We start from the raw sequence: 19,574 nt of genomic DNA on the forward strand, positions 1-19,574 counted from the left end.
CTTTCTTTCCTTCCTTCCTTCTTTCTTTTCTTCCTTCCTTCTTTCTTTTCTTCCTTCCTTCCGTCCTTCCTTCCTTCCTTCCTTCCATCCATCCTTCTGAGAGAGGTCAAATGAGGACCCAGATTGTTGGGGGCGAGAGGCTGATTCTGTGAACCTCTGAGAGAAGGCTGGGAAAGCACCAGGAAGTGGTGTGTCAGTCTAAAATGCTGTTGCTGTGGCTTTTTTCCCACTCCAGAAGTGAAACATCTTCGCGCGCGCTTGTCATCCGGTCAGCATTTCACACCAGAGGTCAATTTTGCAGCGAGGCGACAAGGAAGACGGAGCAAGCGGGTTTATTCAATTAATCAGACATGTGTAAATGCCTCGCAATTTGTATTGATATCACGGATGCACAAGAGACCCAGAGGGAGGCAGCGTTCTGGCTGGGAGCATCCGCAGGAAAAACCACAGGCGGAAACGGAGGCTTCCTTCTAAAAGGGCCGGAGCCAGGTGGCTTTCCTGTCTTTGGCCTGCCCCACCTGATGCTAGTTCAGTGGAAAGAAGGACCACAGCAGCCTTCCAATGTCTCAGGGGTGGCCCCAAAGAAGAAGGAGTCAAGCCATCCTCCAAAGCACCTGAGGGTAAAACAAGAAGCAACAAGTTGAAAGGGACCTTGCAGGTCATCATGTCCAAACCCCTGCCTAGGCAGGAAATCCTACAGCACCAAATGACAGTCCAGTCTCCTCTTGAAAGTGTCCAGAGTTGGGGAGTTCACAACCTCCACTGGCAGGCCGTTCCACTGGCTGATCGCTCTGACCATCAGGAAGTTCTTCCTTATGTCCAGGTTGAATCTCTCCTTGGTCAGCTTCCAACTATTGTTCCTCATCCGGCCCTCTGGTGCCCTGGAAAACAGCGTGACCCCCTCCTCTCTGTGGCAACCCCTCAAGTCCCTAAAGACTGCTATCATGTCCCCTGTGGCCCTCCTTTTCTCTAGGCTGTCCATGCCCAGTTCCAGCAACCTCTCTTCATAAGTCTTGGTTTCTAGTCCCCTAATCATGTTGGTTGCTCTTTTCTGCACCTTCTCCAGAGTTTCTATGTCTCTTTTGAAGTGGGGTGACCAGAACTGAATGCAGTACTCCAGGTGAGGTCTGACCAGGGCGTAGTAGAGTGGCATTAATACCTCTCTGGTCTTGGAGTGTATCCCCCTGTTGATACAGCTTAGGGTTGTGTTGGCCTTTTTAGCCACTGCTGCACATTGCTGGATCATGTTCAGTTGATTATCCACCAAGACTCCGAGATCCCTTTCACAGTCACTACTGCTAAATGAGGATCCTCCCAGACTGTATGTGTGTCTAGAGGTTTTTTTACCTAGGTGGAGGACTTTACTTTTCTTGACATTGAATGGTGTTAATCTATGTAGGTCTTTCAGTATTTCCTGCCTGAGCAAGGGGTTGGACTAGATGACCCACAGGGTCCCTTCCAACTCCTGTTAACATTCTGTTAATTCCATCTGTGGCGAGGTGAATTTGTGGCTGCCACGTAACCCTCGCTGGGGGCTGTGTGCCCATGGAGAGTGTGGAGGTGGCCCCCACCGAGGCTGGCAGGGGTCTTCAGATCAGCCAGGCCTTCCCTACCCCTGCCTGGCATGGGGCCTGCCAGAAGGGCTCTCGACAAGCCTGGTGCCGCATGGCAGACCTTGGGCAGAAGGCGGCTTTATCTGCTTCACGCAGGGGGAGTTTGTGTCGCCCGCGTGCCAAGCACCGCTTTGTATTCTGCCTGTGAGAGAAGCCGGGCATGGCGGGGAAGGGCCAGGCGTAGCCACAATAGTCGAAAAAGAGGGTGAGGCTTTTAAAAAAGAGTGCAGAGAAAGAAAGAAAGAATAGAATAGTACACAAAATAGGAAAGAAAGATAGATAGATAGATAGATAGATAGATAGATGATAGATAGATAGATAGATAGATAGATAGATAGATAGATAGATAGATAGATAGATAGATAGATAGATAGATAGATAGATAGATAGATTGGATAGATAGATAGATAGATAGATAGATAGATAGATAGATAGATAGATAGATAGATAGATAGATAGATAGATAGATAGATAGATAGATAGATAATTAGATAGATAGATAGATAGATAGATAGATAGATAGATAGATAGATAGATAGATAGATAGATAGATAGATAGATAGATAGATAGATAGATAGATGGTGTTGTGGTTGGCTCTGGCCCAGCTCCTGCCCCAGGGAATGTGGAGGTGGAGGCAGGGGAAACGTCAACATGTCTTAGGTCTGTTTTGTTGCCGGCAGAGTCAGGGAGTGCAGTTTCCTCGGACGATGAAGAAGGTGGGGGTGGCTTGGAAGAGGGGGGCTTGGCACACAGCCCAGGAAGCCAATCACCATTATCTTCGGTCGATTCGGATGAGGAAGTGTTAGACCCACGCAGGCGCAGACTTATGCATAGAAGAGAGCAATTGAGGACATATTACAGGAGATAAGAGAGGCCACCTGTGTTTGGGTGGGGCTCCAGCAATTAGAGCTGCTGATATAAATAGCAGCGTGCTGGCTTGGGCTGTTGTGGAAGATTATCTGATCGCAGTTCTTCAGGATCGTGCCTCGCTGTGTCTGAACTTTGTTTGTGGATTTTCACGCCTTTGACACCAAAGCAGAGTAAAGTGTGTGTGTGTTTCACTTCTTGGGAAGAAGGAGGGCTGTGACGTTTCTTCACAGCTACTAGCTAAGTACTTAAGGACTGATTAAGGGACTTGTACAGCCGACAAGGTTGTTTTGGGGAAGAGTGCTCTTTGCAATACAAAAAGGGTGCTTGGTTTCTTTTGAATTTTGTGATAAAGGACATTGTTTTGAATTTTCAAACGTGTGTGTGTCTGAAATTTGTGCCCGTGAATTTTTGGGAGGCTTCTACCAGAGAGCCCGGCAGAACAGAGAGGGAATAAACCTCTGCCAGTGCCCAGAGAAAAGAAACGCTCCCTTCGCTCTGGGCAGCTGAGGAGTCACCACAGCAAAGGAAAGGGGCTGGCTATAAAGCGAGTGAGCGAGAGGAGAGGGCAGCCCTTCAGCATGGGAAGGAAGAGGAAGCAGGGAGCAGCAGCAGCAGCCACTGTATGGGAGGCAGCCTTGCGCTGGGTGTATGGGAGGCACGTGCTCCTCCTCAACTCCTCAGAGTTCCTCTTTTTTTTTTAAGCTTTAAAGTTTTGGATTTTTTTGAATCTCCTCCCCTCACCTTCCTTCGGCAGTGACTGTCCTCCTCCTCTTCTTCCTCCTCTTCCTCCCACCCAAATTCCGAGCTTTTATTTCTCTCCTAATTGGTTTTCACACATTATTTGCTTTTACATTGATTCCTAGGGGAAAAATTGCTTCTTCTTCTTAAGAACATTTCTACTTAAGAACCTGGTCACGGAATGAATTAAGTCCTTAAGTAGAGGGACCACTGCATATTGTCATATTTAATGTTGTATGCCTGAGTCGTCTTGAGAAGGGCGGCGTAGAAATCTAATAAAATAAATGAATGAATAAATAAATCAGAAGGTCCGAGCTCACGTCTTCCTTCCTCTCCTCCACCCGTAGAGCATGTCTGCTCCATCCTGGCCTCCCTGCTCAGGAACCTGCGGAGTCAGCAAAGGACGCGGCTGCTCAACAAGTTCACAGAGAACGACAGCGAGAAGGTGAGTGGGGGGGCTGGCGGGGAGGATGCCCCACTTCCCCTCTCTTACCTTTACGTGGAGGCCGGTTTCTTAGAAACATAGAAACATAGAAGACTGAGGGCAGAAAAAGACCTCCTGGTCCACCTAGTCTGCCCTTATACTATTTCCTGTATTTTATCTTACAATGGATATGTGTTTATCCCAGGCATGTTTAAATTCAGTTCCTGTGAATTTACCAACCACGTCTGCTGGGAGTTTGTTCCAAGGATCTACTACTCTTTCAGTAAAATAATATTTTCTCATGTTGCCTTTGATCTTTCCCCCAACTAACCTCAGATTGTGCCCCCTTGTTCTTGTGTTCACTTTCCTATTAAAAACACTTAAACCCTCCTGAACCTTATTGAACCCGTTCACATGTTTAAATGTTTCGATCATTTCCCCCCTTTTCCTTCTGTCCTCCAGACTATACAGTGTTCTGTTGGGCTCTCTGGTAGAATCCTCCCAAAAATTCACAGGTAGAAATTTCAGACACACAGACGTTTGAAAATTCAAAACAATGTTCTTTATAATGAAAATTCACTTAAACCAAGCCCTCTTTTGGTATAGCAAAGAGCACTGGTCTCCAAACAAACTGGTAATTTCTACAAGTCCCTTATCAGTTCTGTGATACTTAGCTTGCAGCTGTGAGGCAATTCACAGTCCTTCTTCTTTCACAAAGTGAAACACACTTTGCTCTGGTTTAGTTTCAAAACGGGGAAAAATCAGCACACAAAAGGTCAAAGTCAGCAATGCAGTCACGAAACACAAGGATCAGATAATCCTCCACAATGGCCAAACCCACAGGCTGCTCTTTATAGCAGCCTCACTAATGACCACAGCCCCACCCAACCACAGGTGGCCTCCTTTTCTTTGATAACAATCTCTCAGTTGTTGCTGCCTATGCATCGCTCTCCGCATGCGTGGCTGTATCATTAACTCTTGTTCTGAATCCAAGGAGGAGCTAGAGAATTGATCTCCTTCTGAGCTGTCTGCCCCACTCTCCTCCTCCCTGTCACTCATGTCTTCTTGGTCAGAGGAGCCTTCATCAGCAGATTCCACCCGGGACAAAGCAGGCCTGCAGCATGTGGATGTCTCCCCCACACCCACAGTCCTTGGGGCAGGAGCTGGGCCAGAGCTGACCACAACACGTTGGAGACCGGTTTCTTGATGTCCTCCTTCCACCCCTCCCTTCTGTCCATATTTGGAGCTGTTTTTCACACAAGTTATTGCTTCATCCTAATATTCCTCCACCATCCTTTCTTCGGGAATCCCCACATTATCCATCATGTTGTTTCCCTCACTCTTCTGAACGTTTTCTGGCTCAACTCAGGAGGTCGATGTGGCCTTATAAAGACATTTCTTAGAATTTTATATCAAAACATTTCCCCACACCAACTTGTTTTCCCCTCCGGGTCCACCTTCTGCCGCACGAATCCCAACGACCCATTAGGTCCCACAGAGTCGGCCTTCTCCGGGTCCCGTCGACTAAACAATGCCGTCTGGCAGGACCCGGGAAAGAGCCTTCTCTGTGGCGGCCCCGGCCCTCTGGAATCAACTCCCCCCGGAGATTCGAGCTGCCCCTACCCTTCCCGCCTTCTGATAAATGTGGAAGACCTATCTATGTCGCCAGGCATGGGGGGGAATAACTATCTCTTTCCCCACCACCACCTTTTTTCCTGACTGTAATATATGAGAATGGGGTGATTGTGCAGAAATGATTGCTTTTAATATCTATGGGTTTTAAATCTCATTTTTTAATTTTATTGGATTTGTATTCTATGTATTGTATTGTTGTTGTGAGCTATAACAATTCTTAAATCTCAAATCTTTTACATTGTCTTGCAATCTCTTTTAAACTAATTTATTTTAAATTAGTTTTTTAAAGTTTTTAACATTAGCTTTGTATTTATATTGTATTGCTATTATTTTGTGAGCCCCCCCGAGTCTTCAGAGAGGGGCGGCATACAAATCTAATAAATTATTATTATTATTATTATCATCATCATCTTCTTCTTCTTCTTCTTCTTCTTCTTCTTCTTCTTCTTCTTCTTCTTCTTCTTCTTCTTCTTCTTCTTCTTCTTCTTCTTCTTCTTCTTCTTCTTCTTCTTCTTCTTCTTCCTGGCAAGGCCTGCTTGTTTGAAACAAAAGTTCACAAGTTTACAAATTTAGAGACGTGTTCTTATGTATAGGCCCTATATTTTTCTAACACTCGGAAAGCCATATATGCCACCGTCGTTTTGTTGTCTGATTAGTGGACATCCAAAGTGACCCTAAGGTTTATTCTAATCAATCAATAAGAAGGATACATCCAAATGTTGGAAGTGTAAAATAGAATTTGGCTCTTATTAGCATTATGGTGGAAGTGCAAGAAAGCAAAGATTTTCTGGGGGAAAATTTAAAAGCTGGTTGGAAGAAATCCTAGGGAATAAAATAGAAAGAAAGAAAGAAAGAAAGAAAGAAAGAAAGAAAGAAAGAAAGAAAGAAAGAAAGAAAGAAAGAGGGAGGGAGGGAGCAGGAAGGAGGAGGGAAGAAAAAGGAAGGATAGGAAGGAAGGAAGGATAGGAAGGAAGGAAGGATAGGAAGGAAGGAAGGAAGGAAGGGAAGGAAGGAAGGAAGACTCGGAATATTATAAACGTTGGGGCAAGTTCTACTGCTGGCTGGAAAAAAGGACAAACTAACAAGCGTACATTTAGTCATAACAATAGTAATAGTAGGAATGAAAAGGTAAAAGAGAGAGAGAGACCTTCCCCCCCCCCCCCCCCGCAAACCCAGAGAAATCCCCCTTTCTCTTCCAGGTGGACCGGCTGATGGAGCTGTATTTCAAGTACCTGGATGCCATGCAGGTAGCCGATAAGAAGATTGAAGGTGAAAAGCATGTAAGTCTCCCCGACACCCACCCACCCGCCGACTTCCCCTGCCCCTTTTCGGCTTTTGGGGGGGGGGCAGAGAAGGGGCAGGGCTCTGACCCACAGCCGGCTGACAAAAGCCAGATGTTCCAAAAGAAGGAGTCTTTGCAACGGAGGGTTGGAACTCTCTGAGTCGGTCTGTCCTCTCCTAGACGTTTCCTTACCCAGCTAGGGGATGATGTCCGGGCATCGTGTTCGAAGAGGACCTTGACATCTAACGGGTTGTGGGCTGTCCGCGAGGTGTCCACAGGTGGCTGCCGAGGCCCATACGGGCACGGAATGTCCTGCCACATGTTGGGCAGATGTGTGTGGGCACCATTGACACAGCCTTTGCAGCTCTGGCTTTGCGGAGCACTCACTTCTCGTCTGCTCTGGATGTTCTTCTGGCCTCTGATGTCTTGCCTTGGTGGATCCGCATGCGCCGTGTGCGTCGGTCTTGTGCCAGAGTTTCCCAGGAGGTGGACTTTCCTTCCTTCCTTCCTTCCTCTTCCTTCCTTCCTTCCTTCCTCTTCCTTCCTTCCATCCTTCCTTCCTTCCTCTTCCTTACTTTTTATTATTTATTTATTTTATTACTTAGATTTGTATGCCGCCCCTCTCCGAAGACTCGGGGCGGCTCACAACATGTAAAAACAAATCATAAGCAATCAGACAAATTTAAAATATTTAAACATTTAAAAAACCCCATATGCTAACAGTCACACACACAGACATACCATGCATAAATTAAACGTGCCCAGGGGGAGATGTTTCAGTTCCCCCATGCCTGACGGCAAAGGTGGGTTTTAAGGAGTTTACGGAAGGCAGGAAGAGTAGGGGCAGTTCTAATCTCCGGGGGGAGTTGGTTCCAGAGGGCCGGGGCCGCCACAGAGAAGGCTCTTCCCCTGGGGCCCGCCAACCGACATTGTTTAGTTGACGGGACCCGGATAAGGCCCACTCTGTGGGACCTAATCGGTCGCTGGGATTCGTGCGGCAGGAGGCGGTCTCGGAGATATTCTGGTCCGATGCCATGAAGGGCTTTAAAGGTCATAACCAACACTTTGAATTGTGACCGGAAATTGATCGGCAACCAATGCAGACTGCGGAGTGATGGTGAAACATGGGCATACCTAGGTAGGCCCATGACTGCTCTCGCAGCTGCATTCTGCACGATCTGAAGTTTCCGAACACTTTTCAGAGGTAGCCCCATGTAGAGAGCATTACAGTAGTCGAACCTCGAGGTGACGAGGGCATGAGTGACTGTGAGCAATGAGTCCCGGTCCAGATAGGGCCGCAACTGGTGCACCAGGCGGACCTGGGCAAACGCCCCCCTCGCCACAGCTGAAATATGGTTTTCTAATGTGAGCTGTGGATCGAGGAGGATGCCCAAGTTGCGGACCCTCTCTGAGGGGGTCAATAATTCCCCCCCAGGGTGATGGACGGACAGATGGAATTGTCCTTGGGAGGCAGAACCCACAGCCACTCCGTCTTATCCGGGTTGAGCTTGAGTCTGTTGACACCCATCCAGGCCCCAACAGCCTCCAGGCACCGGCACATCACTTCCTTCCTCTTCCTTCCTTCCTTCCTTCCTCTTTATTCCTTCCTCTTCCTTCCTTCCTTCAATTTCTATGCCAACCAACTCCCTAGGGCAGTGATGGCGAACCTACAGCATGGAGGCCACAGGTGGCACGCGGAGCCATATCTGCTGGCACATGAGCCGTTGCCCCAGCTCAGCTGCAATGTGCATGTGTGTGCTGGCCAGCTGATTTTTGGCTCACACAGAGGCTCTGGGGGGGCGTTTTTGCCTCCCGGGGGAAGGATGAGGACATTTTTACCCTTTCCCGGCTCCAGGGAGGCCTTTGGAGCCTGGGGAGGGCAAAACATGAGCTTCCTGGGCCACCAGAAGGTGGGAAACAGGCCATTTCCAGCCTCCAGAGAACCTCTGGGGGTGGGGGGAAGCTGTTTTCAGCCTTGCCAGGCATTGAATTATGCGCATGCGTGATAGTGCGCATGCTCTTTTGCCACCCCAGGAAAAGAAAAGAAAGTTCTCCATCCCTGCCCTGGGGACTCTACGTGGCTCACAGCAAAAACACAAAACATCAATAATAATACAAAGACCTCTAAAAACAAGAAAGCAATTTACAATACTCTGTTGCTCTTCTCTGCGCTTTTCCCCAAAATCTCCACTTCCTTCTATTGTGATGACCAAAATTGCTTTGCAGGATTTCATTGGGGAGACGATGTGGTTTATAGCTGCGGATGTTCTGCCATTCAGGGGTTGCTGCAGTGAAGGGTGGGGGCTGGGCTAAGGGAGCCCCCGGAGCCTCCCAAAATTCAAGGCTTCTGGCTCCCTGCAGCCCCTCCCTCTTTCCTGTGGGGGGGAGGGAGAGGAGGTGACCCGCTTGCCCACCCCACTTTCCCAGAGGTCCAGAGGCAGAGGGAGCCGGCGGACGGCGATGGCTTCATGCATTATCCTCCGTTGCATGTGGAAATTATGCTCAGCAGGTCAATTCCATAAAGTCTTCTCTCTGGGCGTTTTGCATGCTAATGGCTCCTAAATGAGATGCTAATTGCGCCACCACCTCCCCAGGCGGAAATTGGATCTGGCAAGGGCAGGGGGGGGGGAGCAAGGGAGGAGAGGACTGGCAATAGCTGGGGGTCATTTCTCCTCCCCCCCCCAAAAGATTGGAAAGGCGCCTGGCCTGTTGGGAGGGGGCAGCTGGGCCCAGAGACGGAGGGTCAGCAACAGCAGTGCAGGAGGCAGAGTGTTCTGACCCAGCTGCCCAAACAGGACGAACCCAGTGAAGGACTGCTATCTTCGATGCTACCGGTGCGCCCTCCAAGGTCATCGTGGGTGTGTGCACATCAGTTGGCGCAGAATTTGGCTTCTGGGCATGCGCAGCACACAGGCAAGCGAGATGTTGGCGATTTTCACCAATATTTTTGTTTCTGCGCATGCTCAGAAGCCAGAAATCGGCAAAAAGTCGCTCTGAGTCTGCTTTGGCATATAAACACAAGGAAGAAGGGAGGGAAGGAAGGAAGGAGAAAAGGAAGAGACAAATGAGAGAAGGAAGGAAGGAAAGGAAGGAAGGAGAAAAGAAGAGACAAATGAGTAAAGGAAGGAAGGAAAGAAAAAGAAAGAGAGAGAAAGAAAGAAAGAAAGAAAGAAAGGTTGAGGAAATTTCACTCGCCTGAGCAGCTTCACATAAGATTTCGCTTGCGCATGTGCAGAAGCCAAATCTCAAACGGGCATACACGTGTCACATACGCACAGCTGCGTGTGCATCCCGAAAATTGCTACCGGAACGTAGCACCTTAGTGGTAGCCGGCCATCACTGGACAAACCCTGTGAAGTTGAATCAATGCTTCCTTTTATTCGGAGCGCCAGCAGGTCCGGCAAAAAGTTTGGTCTCTCAATGCAACAAGTCTGTCTGGTTGTCTGCCCCATCGATCCATCTCCGCCCCCTGCCTTTTGTCCCCAGAGCCCGGGTGGGGCTTCGCTAGCAGCAGTGGCTCTTCAGTCACAAGGACCGGCCCATAGATTTCCCCTGCTCTCCTCTCCTCTGCCTTCTGTGGATCTGGATGTCAGGCACAGGATCCAGATGTTCCCCCTCCTCATCCACCACCGCCAGACCTAAGCCCCCCCCCCCCCTCCCAAGTTCCCATCAGTATCAGCCCTTCTCAGGGGCAGGGCGCCAATTTTACCCTTACCAGAATGTGCTGAGAGCACACCCCTGGCACGCGCCCATGCTCGGCATGTGATTCGGCTTCTGCACATGTGCAAAAGACAAATCTCGCATGAAGATGCATGTGTGCATGATTTCTGAGGTTTTTTTTACTTCTGCACATGCGCGGAAGCAAAAAACCCCTCCGAAATTGGATAAAAGAGCTGCTGGTTGCTTGCAACCGGCAAAATAAGGTAAGAGCCGCCCTGCCGTGTCGTTCCCTGGTCCACCAGGCCCCACTGCCAGCCCCCTCCGCCCCGCCAGGCCGCACCGCCAGCCCCAGCAGCTCCGCCAGCCCCCACGGCCCCATATAAACATCATGCCTTCTAGAGAAAGTGTGGCAAGCTCATCACCAAATTCATCACCAACTTCTCCACCAGCTTGACACGCCGTCCCATAGATTTCCCCTGCTCTCCTCTTCTCTCCTCTGCCTTCTGTGGATCTGTGCATCAGGCACAGGACCCAGCCCTTCCGCCTCTTCCTCTTCCGCCCCCTCCAGACCTGGGGGCTGTTGACTCTCCTTCCGCCCCAAGGACCCTGTCAAGGTTCCAGGTAGCATCCGAACCAAATCAGAGTCCGAGTCAAAGTCCAAAGCGCCAAAATCTTGCTTGTGCAAGTGTCTTCACCTGAGATTTTGCTTATTGTTCATGCGCAGAGGCAAAATCTCATGCGGGGGGGGACGTCAGGGGGGCACAGCTGCGCACGCATCCCCAAAATCGCTACCGGAACATCGCATCTTCCCATTCCGACAGCCGTCCATCCCTCTAGGATTTCCGCCTTCATTGTCTGCCAGGCAGAGGAATAATTTAATTTATTATAATTTATTAGATTTGTATGCTGCCCCTCTCCGAAGACTCGGGGCGGCTCACAACATAGCAATAATACAATACATAATGTTAATATAACATAATCCGTGTCATAGAATCACCAACTACACAATCATGCACATACAACAGAGGTCATAAAACACAACGGAGGGGGGAGGTAATTATCCCCATGCCTGGTGACAGAGGGGAGTCTTCAGCATTTTACGGAAGGCGAGGAGGGTGGGGGGGCTGTTTGAATCTCTGGAGGGAGTTGATTCCAGAGGGCCGGGGCCACCACAGAGAAGGCTCTTCCCCTGGGGCCCGCCAACCGACATTGTTTAATCAACGGGACCCAGAGAAGACCAACTCTGTGGGACCTAATCGACCGCTGGGATTCGTGTGGCAGAAGGCGGTCTCCTAGGAATAGGGGTCCTCACTCGATGCCCTCCTTGGGGGAGACTCCCGAGGCCTGAGGGGTGTGCAGGGGGGAGAGGTGTCTGGGATCCCTGCTAGCCCTCCCCCCTCCCCCCACGCTCCCCTTCCTTCCTGGCGCTGTCAGTCCAGGCTCATTAGCGGGAGGAGAGGCTGAATCCATCTCGCGGCTGTCTCATCCCATCAGGCCCGGCAGTCTCATGGCGCGGAGAAAGGGGCCACCGGAGGAGCTCCCGTCAAGGATCCTGACAGCTCAGAGGGGGAAGGGAGGGAAGGGGGGGCTGGATATTGGCACCGGTGGGGGTGGGGATTAAAAGTGGGGTGGGGGGAGAGGGGGGGCCAGCAGGGTTCAGCCAGTCCAGGCTTCTTCCTGCTTCTTTCCTGGCTGAGTCACTTGGGCAAGGCTCCGTCCGGCGAGGGGGGCTGTGTGTGTTTATTTTATTTATTACTGTACATTCATTTTAGTTTAGTTTAGTTTTTTTATTTTGTTTATTTATTTTATTTGGTTTTTTTTAATGTATTTATTTTATACTGTATATTTTATTTAATTCATTCATTTCATTTATTTGTTTAGTTTATTTTATTTGGTTTTTTATTTTATATATTTGAGATTATGATCCCGCTATATAGAATGCTGGTGAGACCACATTTGGAATAACATTGTGTTCAGTTCTGGAGACCTCACCTACAAAAAGATATTGACAAAATTGAACGGGTCCAAAGACGGGCTACAAGAATGGTGGAAAGTCTTAAGCATAAAACGTATCAGGAAAGACTTCATGGACTCAATCTGTATAGTCTGGAGGACAGAAGGAAAAGGGGGGACATGATTGAAACATTTAAATATGTTAAAGGGTTAAATAAGGTTCAGGAGGGAAGTGTTTTTAATAGGAAAGTGAACACAAGAACAAGGGGACACAATCTGAAGTCAGTTGGGGGAAAGATCAAAAGCAACATGAGAAAATATTATTTTACTGAAAGAGTAGTAGATCCTTGGAACAAACTTCCAGCAGACGTGGTAGATAAATCCACAGTAACTGAATTTAAACATGCCTGGGATAAACATATATCCATCCTAAAATAAAATACAGGAAATAGTATAAGGGCAGACTAGATGGACCATGAGGTCTTTTTCTGCCGTCAGACTTCTATGTTTCTATGTTTCTATTTATTTAGTTCATTTATTTCATTTATTTGTTTATTTTATTTTATGTATTTATTTTATTTTATATATTTTATTTATTTTATTTTATGTATTTATTTTATTTTATATATTTTATTTATTTATTCCATTTATTTTATGAAGTCATTTTATACATTTTATTTATTTAGTTCATTTATTTTATGTATTTACTTTGTTTACTTTATTTTTATTTATTTTATCACCTGGCACCTTCACATCTCACTTCTGGCTGGCCAGCTGGTCGTTGAGTCTCTACTGGGCAGTGGAGGGTGGGGATATGCGTGGGGAGTGTGTGCTCCAATGGCATCTTGGGGTTCACATGTGCATTATTTCCCACACAGGCTTTGGGCCCTTGGCACCAAAAAGGTTCAGCCTCACTGGCATGGTGGACTAGACTATGGAAGAGAAGAGAAGAGAAGAGAATTCTTTCTTGGCCAAGTGTGATTGGAGACACAAAGAAGTTGTCTTCGTGTAGATTCTCCCAGTGTCCATAAAAGAAAATATACATTTGTCAAGAATCACAAGGCATAAGCACTTAATGATTGTCACAGAAGTCAAATAATCAATAGAATTCTTTATAGAATTATTTCTTGGCCAAGTGTGATTGGACACACAAGGAATTTGTCTTGGTGCAGATGCTCTCAGTGTCCATAAAAGAAAAAGAGACATTTGTCAAGAATCATGGGGTGCAACACTTAATGATGGTCATAGGGGTCAAATAAGCAATGAAGAAACCATCAATGTTAATAAAAATCTTAGGATACAAGCAACAAGTTACAGTCATAAGTGGGAGGAAAAGGATAATGAGAAAAAACTAACAGAAATAGAAGTGCAGACTTAGTAAAAAAGTTGACTGTTGAGGGAATTGTTGGTTGATTGATTGGTTGATTGATTGATTGATTGATTGATTGATTGATTGATTGATTGGACTTATATGCCACCCCTCTCCGTGGACTCGGGGCAGCTCACAACAGATAAAACGATACAATATAAAACATTTCTAAGCCAATTAATAGAATAATTACTTTAAAAAGTGTCTTAAACCATTTAAAAGAAGCGACCAATCACACCCATGTGATCTTCCAACCCAGTTATGCAATGGGGGGAGAGGGGGGGTGTTTGCAGGAGGGAGCCCCCTGGCTGAGGGTTGGAGGGATGCCAGGCGCTGCAGGGGTGCTGGGGGGCCCCGTCTCATCAATCAGGCCCACGGCAGAGAAAGACAAGGCCATCTCCATCTCCCGGTGGCCAAGCCACATCCCTGCTGCTGGCAGGGGCCACACCTGGGAAGGGGGGGTTGCAGCTGGGGAGGGGGCTGGGGCCTTGCTTGGCCAGGGAGCAGCCTGGATTTCTGCACAGAGTTGGGTTCCAAAGAAGCCCATAGAATCACCTACTACAACATCCTTCCTGTCAACGACCACTTCAGCTTCAACCACAACAACACATGAGCACATGACAGATAGAAACCACACCAACGAATGGTTTTCGTGTGCTGGTTGACTGAATGTTAACGGAAGGGTGTTTTTTTTAAATCAGAATTTTAGGGACTGGGTTTTTTTATGTATATTAATTGGAATTGACCAACTATTGTCTTTTTGTACATGTTGTCCTCGGAAAGTGGCAGCATACAAATCCAATTAAACTTGAAACTTAAACTTAAGCTCAAAACCCGACTGCAGCAAACACAACTTTAGTAACCGAGTAGTTGATGCCTGGAACTCACCACCAGACTCTGTAGTATCATCACCCAACCCCCAAAACTTGACCCTTAGACTGTCCACTGTTGACCTCTCCCGATTCCTAAGAGGTCAGTGAGGGTCGTGCATAAGTGCACCAGTGTGCTTTCCGTCCCCTGCCCTAATGTTATGTATCATGTATATAAACATAGTTATATCTTTGTACACTACCAATACATACTTTATAAAACAAACAAATAAATAAATAAATGGGGGGGGGCTTGCTTTCCCTGGAGGGAAATCTGCTCTCTGTCCCAGCCCCCGATTCGAGTGGGGGTCCCCAACACCCCCACCCCCCTTCTGTGATTCCCAGGCTTCCTCTGTCGTTTGTTCTTTGTGATTAAAAGTTTGATGCCATCCATCTCACTCAGGCTGCAACTGCTGGTGGCTGCATAAATATCACCCCAAATAAGGAAGCAATTAAAAATTAGACGAAGGGGGGGTAGAATTTAGGAGCAGAATGCAGAATGAAGGAGGGGGGGCAGCGGGAGAGAATTCAGACAGGGTTGATTGATTGATTTCAACTTCTATGCAGCCCAATCCCCAAGGACTCAGGATAGGACACGGGGGTCAAGCTCAACGTGATTGATGGCCACGTCAGGGCTGGGATTGACAGCGGGGTGTGGCCGATGGTGGGCGTGGCCAGTTTGATGCCTCTCCCTGCAAGGCCCCTTCCAGCCGTATTATTCTGTCCTCTTCCATCCTGGTAATATTGATTGTTTCTTGATTGCTTATTTGTACCTGGACTATCATTGTTGTACCTTAATGATTCTTGACCAATGTATCTTTTCTTTTATGGACGCTGAGAGCATCTGCGCCAGACAAATTCCTTGTGTGTCCAATCACACTGGGCCAATCAAGAATTCTATTCTATTCTTCATTCCAATATCTATTCTATTCTATTGTATTCATTCTATTCTGTTATTCTATTATTCTATTCTATTGTATTCTTCATTCCAATATGTATTGTATTGTATTGTATTCTTTCTATTCTATTCTGTTATTCCATTCTTTCTATTCTATTATTCTATTCTATTGTATTCTTCATTCCAGTTTCTATTCTATTATTCTGTTCAGTTATTCTATTCTTTCTATTCTATTATTCTATTCTGTCCTATTATTCTATTCATACAAATCCAAATAAATAAATAAATAAATAAAATATTCTTCATTCCAATATATTCTATTCTATTGTATTCTTTCTATTCTATTCTTCTATTCTTATTCTTATTCTATTCTATTCTATTGTATTCTATTCTGTTTCTGTTCTATTCTGTTATTATTCTATTCTATTGTATTCATTCCAATTTCTATTCTATTCTATTCTTCTATTTTATCCTATTATTCTATTCCATTCTATTCTATTCTTTCTATTCTAATTCTATTCTATTCCATTCCATTCCATTACATATTCTATTCTATTCTAATTCTGTTCTGTTCTCCCCAAACTGCTGGCATTCTTCCCCTTTGCATTTGGTAGCCCAGGCCAAAGCCATTATTATTATTATTATTATTATTATTATTATTATTATTATTATTATTATTATTTATTAGATTTGAATGCCGCCCCTCTCCGAAGACTTGGGGTGGCTCACAACACTAAGGCAGGCCAAAGCCAGGCAAGGTAGCCCAGGACGGCCCCCTTGAGTTGGACACCCCTAGGATAGAAGAACAGAACGGAACGGAATAGAATGTAGAATATAGAATAGAGTCCGGATTCTGTACCATGCCGTATAACCATAAGTGTCACTATTCCCATTATCAGACACTAAAAGTTAAAAAAAACCAAGACAGTGAGGGACGTGGGGCTGATGGACGTCCCCTGCTTGGGCCATGAAATATTTGCAGGGACCCCACAGAAATTGCCGGGCCGATGGGCGAAGCCAACACGGACCCGGTTCTCCGCCTGAGGTTTCTGCCTGTTTCGGGGTGGGGGATGGGGGGTGGCTGGACTAGACAACCTCCAGAACCTCTTTGCGACTCCGCTGCCCTGACTCTCTCCGCAGGACATGGTGCGCCGCGGGGAGATCATTGACGACGACACGGAGGAGGAGTTCTACCTGCGGCGCCTGGACGCTGGTCTCTTCGTGCTCCAGCTCATCTGCTACATCATGGCCGAGATCAGCAACGCCGGGATTCCTCAGGTGGGGCCAGCCACGCCCTCCACGCATGGACACACCCACACACGCCCCCTGTGAGGGCTCAGCCCTCGGCCCCCTGCACCCTCTCATTGATGGAGAGGATTCGTTTGTTTCTATCTCGCCTTTATCGTGCCCGTCAATATTTGAAGACAGCACTTCCTTTCGATTTTCCCCCATAACCACAAGCCTTCGTGCCTAAGGCGGGACTAGAACTCACCGTCACCTGGTGATTGGCCCAGAGTCACCCAACCGTTTTGCATGCCTAAGGCGGGACTAGAACTCTCCGTCACCTGGTGACTGGCTCAGGGTCACCCAACCTTTTTTCATGCCTAGGGCGGGACTAGAACTCATTGTCTCCTGGTGATTGGCTTAAAGTCACCCGGTTGGCTTACATGCCTAAGGTGGGACTAGAACTCCCCGTCTCCTGGTGACTGGCCCAGAGTCACCCAGCAAACTTTCACCTATAAGGCAGGACTAGAACTCCCCCTCTCTTGTTTTCTAACTGGGTGCCTTTAACCACTAGGCCAAACTTCCTCTCTTCCTTTGTGGCCTCTTTAGTCTGTAGAGTCCAGAGTCCGTTGAGTCTTCCCTGGCGCCAGTTTAATATTCAGCCCTGGTTGACCAGAGTCTTGTACACAGACAGTCCTCGACTTACAACCGATCATTTAGTGGCCGTTCAAAGCTACGACAGCACCGAGGACCCTTCGTTCACCCTCACAGCTGTTGAAGTGGGTCTTGTGATCAAAATTCAGATGCTCGGCCATTGAGATGCATTTATGACGCAGGGCCCAGGTTCCTCATGGAAACCTAGAAGTCTGACGGCAGAAAAAGACCTCCTGGTCCATCTAGTCTGCCCTTATACTATTTCCTGTATTTTATCTTAGGATGGATCTATGTTTATCCCAGGCATGTTTAAATTCAGTTCCTGTGGATTTACCAACCACGTCTGCTGGAAGTTTGTTCCAAGCATCTACCACTCTTTCAGTGAAATAATATTTTCTCACGTTGCTTTTGATCTTTCCCCCAACTAACTTCAGATTGTGTCCCCTTGTTCTTGTGTTCACTTTCCTATTAAAAACACTTCCCTCCTGGACCTTATTTAACCCCTTGACATATTTAAATATTTCGATCATGTCCCCCCTTTTCCTTCTGTCCTCCAGACTATACAGATGGAGTCCATGAAGTCTTTCTGATACGTTTTATGCTTCAGACCTTCCACCATTCTTGTAGCCCGTCTTTGGACCCGTTCCATTTCATCCATATCTTTTTGTAGGTGAGGTCTCCAGAACTGGACACAGTATTGCGCACACTTAGCAGCAGAAATCCTGGGCTCAGCTACGGCCGTAGAGTCCCAGACTTCCATGAATAGATTTGTGGAGCGGGGACAATAAATCTTCCAAGCCGCAATTCTAACCGATCAGGCAGAGGTTGCCACTATCGCTGCTACTGGTGTGTTGCATGCGCAACTGCAAATCTCTGGCCTGTGCACATGGGCATCCCAGTAAGGTTTTGCCTCTCTGCATGTGCAGGAATCAAAATCTCACAAGGGGACTTTTGCGCGCATGAGATTTCGGGGATTTTTTTTCTTCCACACATGCGCAGAAGCAAAAAAACACCGAAATATCTCAACCACATGCGTCGCCTTCTGAAATTTTGATTCATGCGCAGGAGCATATGCTTGCCCTCATGGCCGAAGCCCAAAGCTGTGTGTGCAGCTCCAGTTCTACTACTGGTCCCGAATATCCCCCAGGGGCTTCCGCCCCCCTCCAGAGACCCCTTCATCTCCCCCTCTTCTCTCTTCCCCCCCCCATATATCCAGATCCGCCAGAGGGTGCACCAGATCCTGAACATGCGCGGCAGCTCCATCAAGATTGTCCGGCATATCATCAAAGGTGAGTGGCTGGTTTGGCAGGATCGCTCCCCTCAAAGCCAGAGACCACCACCCCTCACCTGCCCAGGTGGCCTGGCTGACCTTTTTCCAACTTCATCTCCTGGGGGTGGGGAGTGTCACCAATGGCCATGCAAAGGCAGCAGCAGAAGGAAAGTAAATAAGGGAGGGAGGGAGGGAAGGAAGGAAGGAAGAAGGGAAGGAAGGAAGTAGGGAAGGAAGGAAAGAAGATAGGAAGGAAGGAAAGAAGATAGGAAGGAAGTTTAGCATTTAGACTTATATCCCACTTCCTAGTGCTTTTCCAGCCTTCTCTAAGTGGTTTAGAGAATCTGCCTCCTGCCCCCAACAATCTGGACCCTCATTTGACCCCCCTGGGAAGGAAGGAAGGCTGAGTCAACGTTGAGCTGGTGAGGAGATTTGAACTGCTGAACTACAGCGAGCAGTTAGGAACTTGCAGTGCTGCACCAGCTCAGTGGTTAGAATGTAGTCCAGAAGTGGAGTCTGGGTGGGTGGGCTAGATTCCCCCACCCCTTCCAGGGTGCTTCCAAGGGGATACCCGCCTGGTCAGCCAGCGGCTGCAAGGAATTCCAGGGGCTTCTCCCAGCCTCCCCACCCCTCGGTCTCTGGCTTCCTATGCAGTGGAGGCCCAGGATCCCTCTCAGCCGTTGTTCTCTCCTCCTCCTCCTCCTCCCCAGGGATCCATCAGCTGTCAGGCTGCCCGGGAAAGAGGGAAAATATGTAGGCCATAAAAATCAGGCTGAAAAGCAGGAGGCCCAATTAGCATGCAGAAGAGGAGGGAGGGAGGGGAGAGTCCGAGGAGGAGGAGAACAAACAGGGGTGGAACAGAGGGTCCCCAGGGGAGGCGCCCCCCCCCCCCTCCGAACAGGGTCTGTGTGGGTCTCCAATTGGTCCCCCTGCTCCCTTTCTCCTTCCTCCGCAGGGCCTGCTAGCAAGTGGGGTGCACAGGGTAAAAATGTGAAGAGCTGTGGATGCGCAGTGGTTAGAGTGCAACCCTGCAGGTTCCTTCCGCTAACTGCTAGCTGTAGTTCAGCAGTTCAAATCTCACCAGGCTCCAGGTTGACTCAGCCTCCCATCGTTA

The 19,574-nt window shown here is 47.8% G+C and overlaps 1 protein-coding gene across 1 annotated transcript in view; it reads left to right on the forward strand.

Moving 5' to 3' along the window:
* CTNNBL1 (catenin beta like 1) overlaps positions 1-19,574 on the forward strand; it is a 105,790-nt gene that overhangs the window by 80,605 nt on the left and 5,611 nt on the right. Inside the window, exons 12-15 of the mRNA XM_070744258.1 lie at positions 3,570-3,667; positions 6,481-6,561; positions 16,453-16,590; positions 18,407-18,545. Of these exons, the coding sequence (XP_070600359.1) occupies positions 3,570-3,667; positions 6,481-6,561; positions 16,453-16,590; positions 18,407-18,545 (456 nt within the window). The remainder of the gene's footprint in view (positions 1-3,569; positions 3,668-6,480; positions 6,562-16,452; positions 16,591-18,406; positions 18,546-19,574) is intronic.

This window comes from Erythrolamprus reginae, chromosome 3 (genome assembly GCF_031021105.1).
Source record: "Erythrolamprus reginae isolate rEryReg1 chromosome 3, rEryReg1.hap1, whole genome shotgun sequence".
In the NCBI taxonomy this organism is placed as follows: Eukaryota; Metazoa; Chordata; class Lepidosauria; order Squamata; family Dipsadidae; genus Erythrolamprus; species Erythrolamprus reginae.